Below are 14,965 nucleotides of genomic sequence, written 5' to 3'. Positions count from 1 at the left end.
TCTCTTGTCCTTCACAGCTTCTCAAAGCAAACATTAGACTTTGAAGTCTGCGGTCAAAAGCAGACCAGGGGAGGTGTTTAACTCTTTCCTTACTTGCTGTCTGTCTACCTGTGTCACTTGCTCACCTGTGAAGAATTGTGCACATACCAGAAAAACAGACACTGCCTTACTCAGGGGTCAGACCATGAGCCCATCCAGCCAGGATTGCTGGCAGTGGCTGGTGGCCTTGGCTGCTTGGGGAGGAGCCTTTGCTGCCCCACCTGGAGATGCTGGGGCTCGAACCTGACACCTTTGGTGTGCCAGGCAGGTGCTCTGCCACTGAACTGCAGCCTGTCCCAGACCAAACAGCAGGTGGGGAAAGATTCAGTCACCCCTCCCCTCCATTCTTCTGCTGCTAATCTCACCTTCCAACACTTCCTTTCATTTAAAGGAGAGGGGGGAACTCTATGTCATGTTTCGTTTCGTCCTCCCGTGAAGAATTAAATGCGACTCCTAGTGAGAGATCTTCTGCAACAGAATAAGACCGCACCCAGTGTTGCCAAGACGAAACAGACTGCACTTCATCAGTCAACTCCATCTATGGCTCTGGGGAGACATCGTGCAGAAATTGCATGTCTATTTTTGGTGCTAATTAGGATGGTTCGCTACATTATATATGGTCCCACCCCTTGTCAGCCTTGTGAAGATGTAAGAGAAAGATTACCTTGAGCAAATTGTTCACTAAATGCAGTGTACTTACTTCTGTGCTTGAGGCTCAGGTTTGCAGGTGAATGATAAAAGTTACTTTGTTGCAGCTATTACGGCCAAAATGTGGCAGAATTTTTGATAAGAAGCATGATGTTTGGGGAATGAGACAACTGCTAATACAAGCTGGGGTTGAGGTGTTTTCTATTTAAAATGTGTTATATGGTTGTTACCTATTCTAATGTTTATAATAATTGTGACTCCCGCTACTGTGCCCAGTGGGCCCTAAAACAGACATTGATTGCTGTCTTAAGCCTGTTAATGCATTCAGCAGTAGACTGAACTAAGGATTCTTCTCTTCCCAGGCTTTATTTTCCTCATATATCTGGGCAGCAGAACATTAGGGCACAATTATGTATCTGTTCGTAATTGTGATATATTTCATAATAATGAGCATTTTTGCTGCTTTCAGTGTGCGTAGAATTATAACTTGTACTTTCAGGTATTGTGCTAGCCCTGTTTCTTGTTCAAATTCAACAGGGGGGGAACAAAACTCTCTGCTGGCCGTGCATGTCGGGGGGCATTCACACGATGAAAGGGTGGTCTTCACCCTTCACCAAGCCAAGGTGGTGATACAAGCATGAGGGGTAATTGTGGGGTCAGTCTGGGTCCTTTGGCATAGCTACTGAAGCATTGCCTCAGCTCCGAACCAGGTCAAGCGCTCTGGGAGGGCCAACGCTGTGATTCCAGCCGGCCTCCCACAGGTTCTGTGGCACTGCATTCCGGACCCAGAAGGAACAGAGGCAGGGAAAGGACTGCGAGGTGGTCTGGTTTCAGCTGCAAAGCAAATGCCATTTGCTTGAGGAGAAAGCAATGTATTGCTTTGCTTCACATGAGGCATATAGCTCAGTATCAGACCCAAAGAAAATATAATCACTCCCAATTAGATAACATAAGTAATTGGGATTAGCAATCAAAGGCTGTCCATTTACAAGCAATTCCCAGTAATGCTGAGTAATTGACAGTAATTAAGCACTAATTAATTCATGCTGGGACTGATCCTGTTTGAGCCAGTCAGCACCATCAAATCTCTCTCTTGCTTCTTTGAAGGAGGGATCAGGCTCTGTGTAGACACAGGAAGAAACATCCGCCAGGGCTCTCTCAGCTTTACTTGCAATTTAACAACGTAATGAATTTTTAACAGAGCTAAGTGGAGCATTCCCTGCTGTAACCCTCTTCCTGTGCACCCACACTCGATAAGTGGTTGATTGGCACTTAGACTAAGTGGACCAAGAGTAGTTCAACACACAGGCAACACACAGGCCTAGGTAGCCTTGTAAGGGTGGGTTTTCCCTCCCCCAAAACATCTCAGTTTCCTTTGCCCCCAGCATTATGCCTGCATGGCCACGTTTGCCCTTCTCACACTCCACTCTGCCCCTCCTAGCTTTTTTTAATATTGCCACGTAAAGTTGGAAGATAATTCTTGTTTGCTATGGCCATGACTGTGGTGCCCCAGGCTCAGATGATACAGCTCAAGAAGCAGTAGTAGGAAGACATCCAGCAGGTTTTTGGCTTCTTTTATTATATCAGATGCCTCTGCGAAGAATTGTCTTGAAATGTTCCTTCCATGGTGTGTTTGGATGCAATGCCGCATGTGCCTGCTCCCGGGAACCTTTATGTCCTATCAAGGTGGCGAACAGTGATGCAATCCCTGCATGCGTCATACGACCAGTTGGGAAGTGGACTGACTGAAGTGGCTTTCCTGAAATTCTGCACTGAAGCTCCAAATTCTGGGGTGCAGTGAAACAGATTCTGCAACTTATGTAAATTATACCCCTCACATATATTTGCATGTATTGCACTGCATCCGTTCAGAAGTCAGCCCTACAAAGTTCTGTTGGGCATAACCTTATAGGAAAATTTACTTATTCCCACCTATGCAGCTCTTCTGGGGGGGGGGGGGAAGATTCAAGGTGTACATGTTTCCAGTGCTCAGTACTCATGAGAAAAAATTAGGGCAACACCTTGGTATTTTACCTGAAGTATTCCATCTGGTATGTCAAAGCTAGTACATGTATATTTCTATGTAGCTCTCCTAGTTCAGGCAAAAAATCACAGTGCAGCAACAGCGGCCTTGATGTAACACTTTCAAATATTCAAACCTGTATACATGACTTTTTTATAATGCATATAATCTGCATGCAATATAGATCAATATTGTAATCTTTATATTTAAGATAGGAGAATAAGCCTGGAGGACAGTTGGTTAGCCAAGGGTATCCAGTCCATTTGTAGCAAGACTCAAACCACAGACTTCCTGACATGTAGCTTCGATTCTTCACTGCTCTGCTATACCAGCTCATTCGCTAGTATATTTGCTAGTATACAGTATTGATGGAACATGGTGGTACCTGGCCAAACTAGAAAGGTACCTGAATGATTTCTCCCATGACGCAAATAGCAGCTTTAGAGGCTTATAGAGATCAGGAAAATGGCACTAAAAGAGCATGGTAAAGTGCCCTTCCTCAGTGCAGCTCCCCGATCCAGTTTGGACCCCCCTTCAACTGCTCTGAACGTACAGAAAGAAACCCCCTGCTTTCTTTCTGTACGTTCTCAGGGTTCCTCTTCTCAGGGTTCCTCCTTGGTACAGCTTAGAGTGTGCATTGCATATGTTGCGTTTCTGTGCGCAAGTATCAGCTTGTGTGTCTGAATGCGCTGTTTCCATTGCAGAGAACGAATATTGTTTATGCTTCTCCATCTACTCTTGCACTCTAATGGGGAGTGCGCTAATGGGGGGTTAACTCAGCTTGGTAAGCAGGCAGTGCCGCTATATGCTTCTCGGTCCATGAGCAACTTTCCAGAGGGTGTCTTCTGTCACATAAAAATGAGGAAGCTGTAAAAAGAGGGATGAGCTGAGTGTAAGAGCGAACCAGAGAGTGTAAAAAAGTTAAAAATCCATTCTGGGGTTGTCAGTTACTTGCGAACATCAAAAGGAAAAATGTGTCCCCTGCAGCCAGCATTCCTGATTGTCACCCCACTCCAGTGACTTTGCACACCCTTGCCCCTCATCAGCCTGGGGGAAGTGGTTAAGCTGGGGAAGATGTTACAAGATTCCACTGAAAGAAAAACTTCCAGACAGGCTACAACGTGTGCAGAAACCAGAGCAGCCTTTTAAAGGAGGATCAACAGGGGAATGGTCCCGGATTGTTCCTCAGAGCAGCGGCCAGGCCAAGGGGGTAGCCTTACGCAGAAAACTTCTGCGTTCATACCTTAGCTAGTGGATATCCATGCTCCCGGATACTTGGGCATTCCCATTAATCTTGCCCAGTAAAAGTGGTAGATTTTGAAACGAAGATGCTCATCACAACTATCTAAGCTAAGTGCCCAGTCAGAGTCCAGAGATGTAAGCAGGTGTATCAATTCATCTCTCTCTCCATCCCTCCCTCCCCTCCCATACACTCTGTACATCTGCATATTATATATGTCTTTTGTAAAGCTAATGGGTCTTAATTACCCATTCAAGAGCAAGCCGCTCAAATTACTTTGCATAACAAAGGGATGGCTCACAATATATTGCTGTTGGGAATATCTATTCCTCTACTGTGGGCCCCACAGTTCAGAAGTCTTGGTCCCTTGTGCTGGTACCATTGTGTTGAAGCTTGTTCATAAATCAGTGAGGAGAGAGGTGGTCAGGTTTGTGGAAGACACCAGATTATTTAGGGGACTGAGGGGAGCCCCAAAAGGATACCTCAGAACTAGGAAGATGGGTATCAAAGGGGCAAGTATTACATGGTGCATGTTGGGGTTACAGCTTCTGAGCCGGATGAAATGGCAGCCCCGCATAGAGCACATTACGGGAGTCCACTTGTGAGACTGCCTGTGTGCGGATCAGCATGGCTTGGCTATTCTTATCTAGAAATGGGCACGGCTGGCGCACCAGCCAGAGGTGGGCGTGCTGGCCTGGATCTCCAGTGTCAACAGGGGGTCTGTGAGCACCCCCAAACTATGTGCCGCCTCCTTCAAAGGGTGTACAACAACTCTGAAGGAATCAGTGATTTCACATGTGAGTTTTTTCTGAACTTCTGGATGGATACCGTCCAAACTCAGAAGTTGGTTTTCCTTTTGTCAATAAGGTCTAGTACGTCATCATTTGTCACCACCACAATCACTTGCCAGTAACTCGGGCTCCCTTCCTAAAAATGTCAGCTCAGACATGGGTATTTGCAGTGAAGGCAGAGACAAAAAATAATTCAGTTTCTCTGCAGAGTCCTTAAACATCTTTAGTCATTCTTTAATTCCTTTTTCATCCAACAGCCTCCCTAACCAGTTTCCTGCTTCTAACGCACTTAAATGTTTAATTGTTATCCTTAATGTTACTAGTGATATGCTCCTCAAAATCCATTTTTGCATCCCTTATTTTCACTTTTTTTTTTTTTTTTGCTCAAGTTTGTGCTAATTTTTGTTCTCCTTCTTTCAGGAAGACATCTCTTTTCTGAAAGAAGCCTCTTTTTTAATAGTTCCCTTGACACTGGTGACCTCTTGGTCTTAGTGGGTTTTTCCCTGATCCATGGTATACTTTCTAGCCAAATTTCTGTTATTGTGGTTTTAGGTAACCCACAAGCATTCAGAAGAGGTTTGATCCTCTTGACTTCCCCTTTCAACTTCCTTTACTCTAGCCCCCTTATTTCAGAAAAGTTTCCTCTTTTTGAGTCAAATGTGGCTGCACTGGACTTCCTTGGCAATCTTCTACTTACATATAGATTGCATTTAATTGCCAATGATGGGAAAGCCCTTTTCACATGCACTAACTCCCTTTGCCATAGACTTTGATTAACAAATGCCTGAACTCTCAGATGCCGACACTTTTTTTTCTGAATAGGAAATTAGGAAAGTCACATTTGTATGTATAATTTCTATTATTACCATTTTCCCCAAGCTTTCAAGACTAAAGAAGGTAACTTTTATTTTTATTAATTTAAGATATGTTAACCCACCTTTAAGGATAAAAAAGCATCAAGAAACAAATAAATACAGTAATTGCTGTGCTTTTTGGAGACACTTATGTATATATGCAGTTATAGATGTGTCAGTATAGCACCATGCGAACCATGTATGGGCAGGGTAGTATCCTGTTCCAGCTGCTTGTCTTTCTAATGCATCCCTGGATAGAGTTTATTAATTCGCTATTATTGCAATTTTTATCCTATCCTTCCTCCAAGAATATCTAAGTTGGTAGCATAGTTCTTCTCTCCTACCATTATTTTACCCACATAACAACCTGGAAGGCAAGTTAAGCTATGTAAGAGAGAAATGACTAGCTCAAGCTGATTTATTTATTTATTATTTTTCGATTTATAGCTTACCAAGGGCTAAAGGTAGCTTACATCATCTCTCCTCCTCCATCTTATCCCCACAACAACAACAACCCTGTGAGGTAGGTTGGGCTGAGAGTCTGTGACTGGCCCAAAGTCACCCAGTTGGCTCTATTGCTGAGCAGGGACCAGAACCCAGATTGCCTGAGTCCCAGTCCCATGCTCTTAACCACTACACCACACTGGCTCTCAGTGATCCAATAAACTTCATGGTAGAATGGCTCCTTCTGTACAGTCAAAAATATTATTTACCCCACACCAAAGAAGGACAAAAGAGCATATAAATTTGTGCAGAAAAATCACAGAATTAGATAAAACTTGCACAGCAGTTACCTCCTCTGAGGGGACTGACCCTGCCCAGTTTCAAGTTAATAGGCATTGCAAGGTTTCTGTGAGAATGACCATATTTTTTTAAAATTTTATTAAAAATTTTAAACTATTACTAAAAAAAAATCAAACATCACATACATCAGATTTACTGGGTCAACCCCCTACTACATATTTTTTTTAACATTCTATAGTCAAAATCAAATCAGTTTATAATAATTTGAAAACATCTCTAAGTTTACGCCAAGTCCTGTTTCTCCAGCCAGTTATAGAAAGAATCCCAAGTTTGATAGAAGTCAGTGTCCTCCTTCTCCTTCAATGATGAAGTCAATCTATCCATTTCTGTGCAGTCCAAAATCTTTCTTACAGTCAATCCCTCGGTGGGTAGTTCCTCACTTTTCCAATATTGAGCAAATGCAGTCCTCGCCGCTGTGATTAGGTATAACATCAAATACATTTCCTGTCTGTTAATGTCTTCTGGTATGATGCCTAACAAGAAAACTTCAGGTTTAAAAGCAAAGGGTTTTTCTAATATTTCCTCGATGCATCTATGTATTTTAATCCAATACTTTTTTGCATTATCACAAGTCCACCACATATGATAAAAAGTACCCACTTTATGTTTACATTTCCAACATCTATTTGACATATTTGAAAACATCTTAGCTAATCGACTTGGTGACAAATACCATTTATAGAACATTTTATATAAATTTTCTTTATACAAAGTTGCTAAAGTTACCTTAATATTTCTTTCCCATAGTTTTTGCCACTTTTCTAGTTCAACATTAAATCCAAAATTTTGTGCCCATGTTATCATAGTTTCCTTAACCTGTTCCATTTTCCTGTCAAGTAAAAAATCATATAATCTTTTAATAATTTTCTCATCTGTTTTAAGCATCACTTGGTCAAACTCTGTTAGGTCTTTGTGAAACCCCCATGCTTTACAATCTTTAGCATATCTCAATTGCATCTGCACCTTATACCATCAGGAAATCTTAAGTCCCTGTTCTTGTATTTCTTGATCCAGTTTCAGGCCACTTTCCTTATCCAAAATATCGTCATATCTTATGATCTTTTCAAAGTTCAATACATTTGGATATACAAAAGCTTCCATAGGTGAAAGCCATCTTGGTAATTTATTATACACTTTTAACTTTAGTTTTTCCCACACTGACATTAATGATCTTCTAATAAAATGACTCAGAAAAGACCCATGTGATTTAGCTTTCTCATACCACATATAAGCATGCCGACCCATCTGCAAGTCATGACCTTCAAGATACAAAATTCTCTTATTTCACAAAGTTATCCATTCTTTTGGCCAAGTTAAAACAGACGCTTGATAATATAACATCCAATCAGGAAGACCAAAACCACCATTCCTTTTAGCTTCCTGAAGCATTTTTAATTTAATCCTTGGTTTCTTTTTCCTCTAGATAAATCTCGAAATTTGAAAATTTAGGTCATCAAAGAATTTTTTATCAATTTTTACGGGAATCATTTGGAATAAAAACAAAAGTTTAGGTAATATATTCATTTTAACAAGTGCTATTCTTCCCATCAAAGATAATTGTAAATTGGCCCATTTTTCTAAATCACCTTTAATGTCCTTCAAAAATTTATCATAATTATCTTCTTTCAGAGTAGTACATTTGGCTGTAAGATAGATTCCCAAATATTTAACCTTTTTAACAATCTGCAAATCTACTTGTTCCTGGAGTCTTTCTTTTTGGTCTCGCGTAAAGTTTTTAACTAATAGTTTCGTTTTTTCTCTATTTATTTTCATTCCCGTAACCTCACCATATTCTTCAATCTGTTGTAAAAGTCTAGGCATTGTTACAAAATGTTCCTCCGTTATGAAGACCAAGTCATCAGCAAATGCTTGCAATTTATAACTTTCATCCCTAATTCTAGTGCCTTTGATGTCGTCATCATCCCTAACATTTCTATTCAGTACCTCTAAAATCAAAATAAACAACAGAGGTGACAGCGGACATCCTTGTCTTGTGTCCTTTTGGATCTCTATAGGGTTTGAAAGTTCTCCATTAATTAAGATCCTGGCCGACTGTTTTTGGTAAATACTTGATATCGCATTCATAAATTTTTCCCCAAACTCCATTTAAATCATCTGTTGCCTCATAAATTGCCAATTGACATTATCAAAGGCTTTTTCGGAGTCCATAAACAGTAAAGCCATTGGTTTTTCGGTATGTATCTCATAATATTCCAAGACATCCAAGATAGTTCTCAAGGTATTCTTCATTTGTCTCTTTGGCAAAAAGCCATTTTGGTCTGGATGAATAAAGTCTATTAGGAACTTCTTTAGTCTTTCTGCCAGTATAGAGGTGAAAATTTTGTAATCCACATTTAATAACGATATTGGTCTGTAGTTCTGAATCTGTGTTACATCCATATCTTCTTTTGGTATTAATGTGATATTTGCCTCAGTCCAAGTAGTTGGTATTTTTGCATTTAACAATGCTTCATTGCATGTATCTTTTAAGAATGTAGCAAAAATTGCTTCAAAGGATTTGTAAAACTCGGCTGGCAGTCCATCCGGGCCAGGAGTTTTGTCATTCTTTTGTCACTTAATTGCTTCTATTACTTCTGTGATTGTTACTTGTTGATTCAGTAGTTTTTGATATTTTTCTGGTAGTTTTGGTAATTCTTCCTTTCGAATGTATTCTTCAACTTTCTCGATTGAAATCTCCTCCTTCAGATATAACTTTGTAAAAAAGTCTTCCGCTATTTTCTTAATTTGTGCACCCTGCATATGTAATCGTCCTTGTCCGTCTTTCAGTTTCACAATCAATCTCTTCTCTTTTCTTTCTTGACTTTATATGCTAACCATCTCCCTGGTTTATTAGCATTTTCGAAGAAGTTCTGTTTGGTCAACTTCATTTGTTTAGTAAGTTCATTTGTGTCCAAGAGGTTTAGCTTGTGCTTTAAAATATTCAATAGAGACTTAAGACTTTCTTTGGATGGGTCTCCCTGCAGCTCTTGTTCCCGTTTCATCAACTCCTCTACTATCACTGCTCGCTCTTGTTTTTTCTTTTTATTTATTTGTGCTGAGTATGTTATTATCACTCCCCTGGCATAGGCTTTAGCTGTATCCCAGACATTCTGCAAAGAAGTTTCTTCTGATTTGTTTATTTGAAAGAATACTTGCTGTGAATCTTTTCTGTGATTTTTTTGTCTTTTAGCAATGCTTTATCTAGACTTCATCTGGGTGTCCTTACGGTTCCTTTTAGTGATAAAAATACTAAATACTAAAATACTAAAATCTGGGCAGACTGTGATCTGCCCAGATATTTGCCTCTATTTCAGCTTCTATCAAATCTGGTACTAAGTCTGGAGTTATCCAAACCATGTCAATTCTAGACCACAATCCATGCCACAATCCATGCCTATTTACATCCATATATGCCCGACCGCCCCTTGAGATCTGCGGGAGAGGCCCTTCTCCGGGAACCCTCCGTGAAAGAAATTAGGAGGGTAGGTACTCGGAGGAGGGCTTTCTCTGCGGTGGCGCCCAATCTATGGAATATGCTCCCCAGAGAGGTCCGCCTGGCGCCGTCGTTATTTGTTTTTCAGCGCCAGGTGAAGACCTTTTTATTTAAACGTCATTTTAATTGTTAACAATATTTACTTATTTATCTGGCCAGGGCGACTTCTTTTCTTTTCTTTTCTTTTCTTTTCTTTTCTTTTCTTTTATGACTTTTCTTTTATGACTTTTCTTTTATAACTTCTTTTATATCATTTATATTTTTTATTTATTTTATATTATTAACTTTAATTTTATATTGTTATTTTTGTATTGTATTGTGTTGTAAGCCGCCCCGAGGCTTCAGCAAGGGGCGGCATAGAAATGTTCTAATAATAATAATAATAATAATAATAATAATAATAATAATATTTGAATAAAAAGAGTATTTGGCAGAAGATGGGTTTTTGTGCCTCCAGGCATCCATCAGACTAAATTCTTCAATCATGTTAGAACAGGACTTTGGGAGTATCCTCCTACCTTTTTTTTCCTTTACTAACATTCTTATAGTCCATTTCCTTATCCACAATCATGTTAAAATCTCCCATTACACACATAGTCTGGAAATCTACTTGTAGAAGTAACCTGTGTAATTTTTGGTAAAAAGTTTCCTGATGATCGTTTGGCGCATATATTGCCACTAAGAGTACTTTTTTAAGTTTAATTGTAATTTCAACCATCAGGATCCTACCATTCTCGTCAGCAAGAATAAATTTAGGGTCCAGTTTTTCCTTAACATACATTGCTAAACCTCTTTAGAATGACCATGATATTTTGAGAGTAGGCAACAGAGGAGGTCTTTATCTCTCTCTGTTCCTTATGAGCCATTGTTCTGAGAATGACAGAGAGCCTAGAGGTCCCTCTAAATATGAAAATGCAAAGTTTTGGAAGGACAGATGCAGCAGTTCATGTGGGAAGTGGACCAAAAATCTTTTGAGAAGATGAAGAACTGATTTGTGTTTTGTGTACATGTGTGTATGTGTTGGTTTTTTGGTGGGAGGTGAGGCAGGAGTTTGGGGATTTGAATGAAAACAGCAGATATCATACAGGTGACTTCAGGCATGTAACAAGTGAAATGCCGGTATGATAGGTGCTTCAGATAGGGAGCTGGGATGACTGAAAACCAATTTAAGGCAATCAAGAATGGCCATTTCACATTCCCATGATTGCCTTCCCCAAAGCACAATGATCGGATAGCTCCTGCTAAAATGTACCCTATCGCTGGAAGATGGACCCTCTCCCTCCTGCACACCCCCAGCCGCCATCATTTGGAGAAAGCAAGTGATGCTGTTTTTGAAGACATGGCACCTGCCTGTTTGAAGCCCAGTCAAGGACGAAGCCTTCTGCAGAGTCTGCTTCTGGTTACTTTGGAGGGAAGCCTGTTTTGCCTCAGGCAGTACCAGAAATGGTCTGAAGAGGCCAAATTTGCTCAGGTTTCTGCTTCAGCTAAATTCAGTGCACATCCCTAATAATTACCTCCAATATGTTCTCTCTTTTTGAAAAAAAAATGAGGTGATTCAAAAAGATGTTCTCCATTGTTTACAAAGGCAAAGGTGGTTTTCTTCCTCCCAGTCGCTAAAAATATCCTAATCAGCTTTGGCCTTTGAAAACATCAGGGGGGGAAATAGACTCTTAATCTATACACATGTGTCTGCACAATCATCGCTGCTAAAAAAAGGAATTGCAGTGATGGAAGAGTTTAGCATTTAGAGCTCATTAAGCTGACACGATGTTGAGCGGCAGGTCACTCTCATGTTGCAGATTCTTTCCACATCCTCCCATTGTCATTCAAGGCAGTCGAGCACTGCCCTCTGGCTTCTTCTCCTTTGCTTGCTTTACTGGGGCCGCGGGTTAATATATGGATGATTTGGTATACGTTCTTCATGGGCGCCTATAACTATTCCAAAACTTAATATGACGGTATCCACTTCTGGAAGTGCTATTGACCGCTGTGCTCTACCGTCCATGGCTCACACTGTTCTGGAGATGTGTGTCTCTGGTACAATGATCGGTTGTAAAATGCGCTGTTGAAGCTACTTCCCTGCACTATACAAAGGACGGCGATGAACATTCCATGACTCCCCTCTCCTGCTTTCTCTCACTCTTTCTTGCTACTCATGCTCAGATTTGGACAGAAAGATGGAAGGGCCCTCAAAGGAGATCCATAAGCTGCACACCTGGCTCTGCCCCCTTGACCTTCTAAAAAGAGTAGCTAAAGGGGCGTGCACAAAAGGGACGTGGGGGCACCCCCTTGCATGAGTGCCTGCAATCCCATCACTCCTCTCCACTCTGGTCCATAGCAGGTCGTTCTCTGTGCATTGCCGGGCTGAACAGTACTGAGATGGCTCCCTCAGGCATCTTGTCAGTGCACCTCTCTTCCAGCTGAAGACTGGCCACCAGGCAGGTGGAACAGGCCTGCAGCCCGTCTTGCCCATCAAGCTGAACTCACCTTTGCATGGAAGTCACCAGAGATTTCTGTGCTCGCTGCCTGCTTGGTCATACCAAAAAGAGTGATAAAACAAAAGGGAAAAGCCGTCATGTACCTGGCAGGCCACCCTATATTGCTGCTGAGCTGCGTTTAGCCTGATGGGGCATGAGTCGTGGCGTATTGCTGCTGAACCCTCAGACAGCCTCTGCTGCCTGAGTTTGGACAGTCTGACAAACCGTGCCAATCCCGTGCCGAGGGTCCAATGTTCAGAATGGCTGCTGGCACATGCAGCAACCCACCATGGTTTAAATATGCCCCAGCGGTGTGCAGTGGTCATGCAAGTCCTGCTTCATTCTCATTTTAGTTGTCCAGATGTGTAGTTCAAACAAAGGCCAAATGACCAGCCTTCTCTAGGAATGGTTGCATCTGCGAAAGGCTCTTAAAATTACTTCCTGGGCTAAGATGGTACTAAATATTATTAGCTTGTGTATGTGTCAATCCTGACAAGTCCCCAGATTCTAACAAAGGAAAACATTCTAAAGATGTTTTCCTTTTATCTGCCCATTATTGCATCTTCTGGAATGCACCCAAAAATAGGGTTAATATTTCAGTAATCTTACTATTTCCCTTTTCTTGAGGAATTCTTGTTTTTCCACTCACGGATAGGTCCTGTGTACTTTAGCATGAGGAAGGGTGATGTGCCTTATATGAGTAGCTAGGAGCAACTTAGAAATTTTATCCCTGTAAGGTTGGTTGGAAATTAACATTTGTTTTTCCTTTTGTTCAGTATTTTTTCTCCTACTCACCCAAGCTCCTTTAACAAAAGCACATTTATGCATGCATGCATGCATGTATTTAATTTTTTGCTTGCTTGAAGCATTTTAGCCACTCTTCAACAGAAGAAGGCTTCCAGGCCAACTTACAATGAACTGTCAATAGCCAGTCTCTTTCCTCAGATTTACCTAAAAGACATATCACAAAAGGAAAGGGGATATGGAAGGAGGAGGAAAAAAGTAAGGGGGGGGTCACTTGTCCTTAGTTACAACATTCTTTAAAACGTGCCTTGTGACAGAAAGGAGGAATCTCCTGCATCTGTTCCTTCTCTAGCTGAGGGATGGGACAGAACTGGCCTTCTTGCCATGATCAGCTTCCTGGGAGGCAGGAGGTACCCACTGCTAGTGGCCCCCGACTTCACATACATTAATCCTCCCACAACGCATTGGCTGCCAATTGCACTGGATTGCAGTTCTCTCCATTCCGAGTCAGCACTGCTCATTCTCAGTCCTACACATGTGCCAGCTGCTCATGTCTAAGGCAGCTAAACCAGAAAAGTCTGTCCCTCTCCACCCTTCCACCCCAAAACAGCTTAGTATGGATTCGACTACGAAATAACCATGTGGGAGGAGCAGCTGATGAGTAATGCCAAAGGAAATGCCTCTCAGCCTGTTCTGCCTCACAAGGAAGATGCAAATCTGGGTGTCCTTTCAGTAGTACTGGAAGTACTGGTGTGGGAATACTTTTAAGTATCAATTTGTGCACACTCTGCTCAGATGCTGTGTGGAAGGTAGGGGTATCCAAACAGAAAGCTATTCCATGAGCAACGTACGTATTTTGGGACTATCTAAACATGGGGTTCTCCACCTGCCGTCAGCAAGAGACCCATGGGGGAGCACTGGTGGGGACTCAGCACTGAGCCTCATTCCGTTTGCCATGGGATGCACAAGATGGCATTCCACAGGGAAAGGCACTCCTTGTATGTACTTCTTCAGTCTCAGCTTGGGTTCCCATTGCCATCACACTTTGTAGGCAAGAACAACAGAAATCTATGCAGGAATTCTGACAAGGAAACCCATATTTCAAAATAGTAGTAAATTCTAAACCACATACCTTTTGTCATCACTGTGGTATCTGAGTATTTTACAGTGGTATGGTAAGCCCATGATTTAATAATCTTATGAATGTTTTATTGTATTATATATGTGTGTGTCTTTGATCGCACAGTGGTGTTTTATAGATGTGGGTTTTCCCCCCTGTAAATCTGTGACAGCAAAAATAGCAAATACATTTATTGAACTGATTTCACAGATATTACAGAAAGTGTGTGTCCTGAGATAACAACTGATTACTATTATTATTATTATTAAGAAATACATCAAGTTCTCTGTCAAAGGTTAGCAAAAATAATAAAGGCTTAAAAATACTCCTTTAAATTGTGCTTTTAAAACGCTTATAATTGAACTATGTGCTTTGTCTTTACAGATCTGTTTCACGGGTTGCTGCATAATTTTTTAAAGTTTGCTTATTAAAAAGAATGTTTTCATGTTTCCAAAGATGATTGTGCAGCATTGAACGTACTAAAATGGCGAGGGGTCACGCTGCTCTGTGGGATTGCAAAGACTGTTCAATGCCTGCTTCAGGCTGTATCCTTGTCTTTGTTCCATGCAGGTACATCCAGGGAGCTTCGTCTCCAAAGGACATGGTGATCATTGTAGACGTGTAAGTATTTCTCCCCAGAATTTAGCCACTTGCAATGACATTTTCATTTGCTCACTCTAAAGATCATGGCCCATCGTGTCGTTCTGACTGCCAGTAAAAAGACGGTAGCAT

At 41.2% G+C, this 14,965-nt stretch overlaps 1 protein-coding gene across 2 annotated transcripts in view; it reads left to right on the top strand.

The window, feature by feature from the left end:
• CACNA2D2 (calcium voltage-gated channel auxiliary subunit alpha2delta 2) overlaps nt 1-14,965 on the top strand; it is a 658,873-nt gene that overhangs the window by 524,385 nt on the left and 119,523 nt on the right. For both annotated transcript variants that reach the window (XM_044451244.1, XM_044451243.1), the window contains exon 9: nt 14,804-14,854. In XM_044451244.1, coding sequence (XP_044307179.1) covers nt 14,804-14,854 — 51 coding nt within the window. The remainder of the gene's footprint in view (nt 1-14,803; nt 14,855-14,965) is intronic.

This window comes from Varanus komodoensis, unplaced genomic scaffold (assembly GCF_004798865.1).
Source record: "Varanus komodoensis strain SLA01 unplaced genomic scaffold, ASM479886v1 scaffold6_2, whole genome shotgun sequence".
NCBI classification, from domain to species: Eukaryota; Metazoa; Chordata; class Lepidosauria; order Squamata; family Varanidae; genus Varanus; species Varanus komodoensis.
This window is presented reverse-complemented; position numbering and strand designations above follow the sequence as displayed.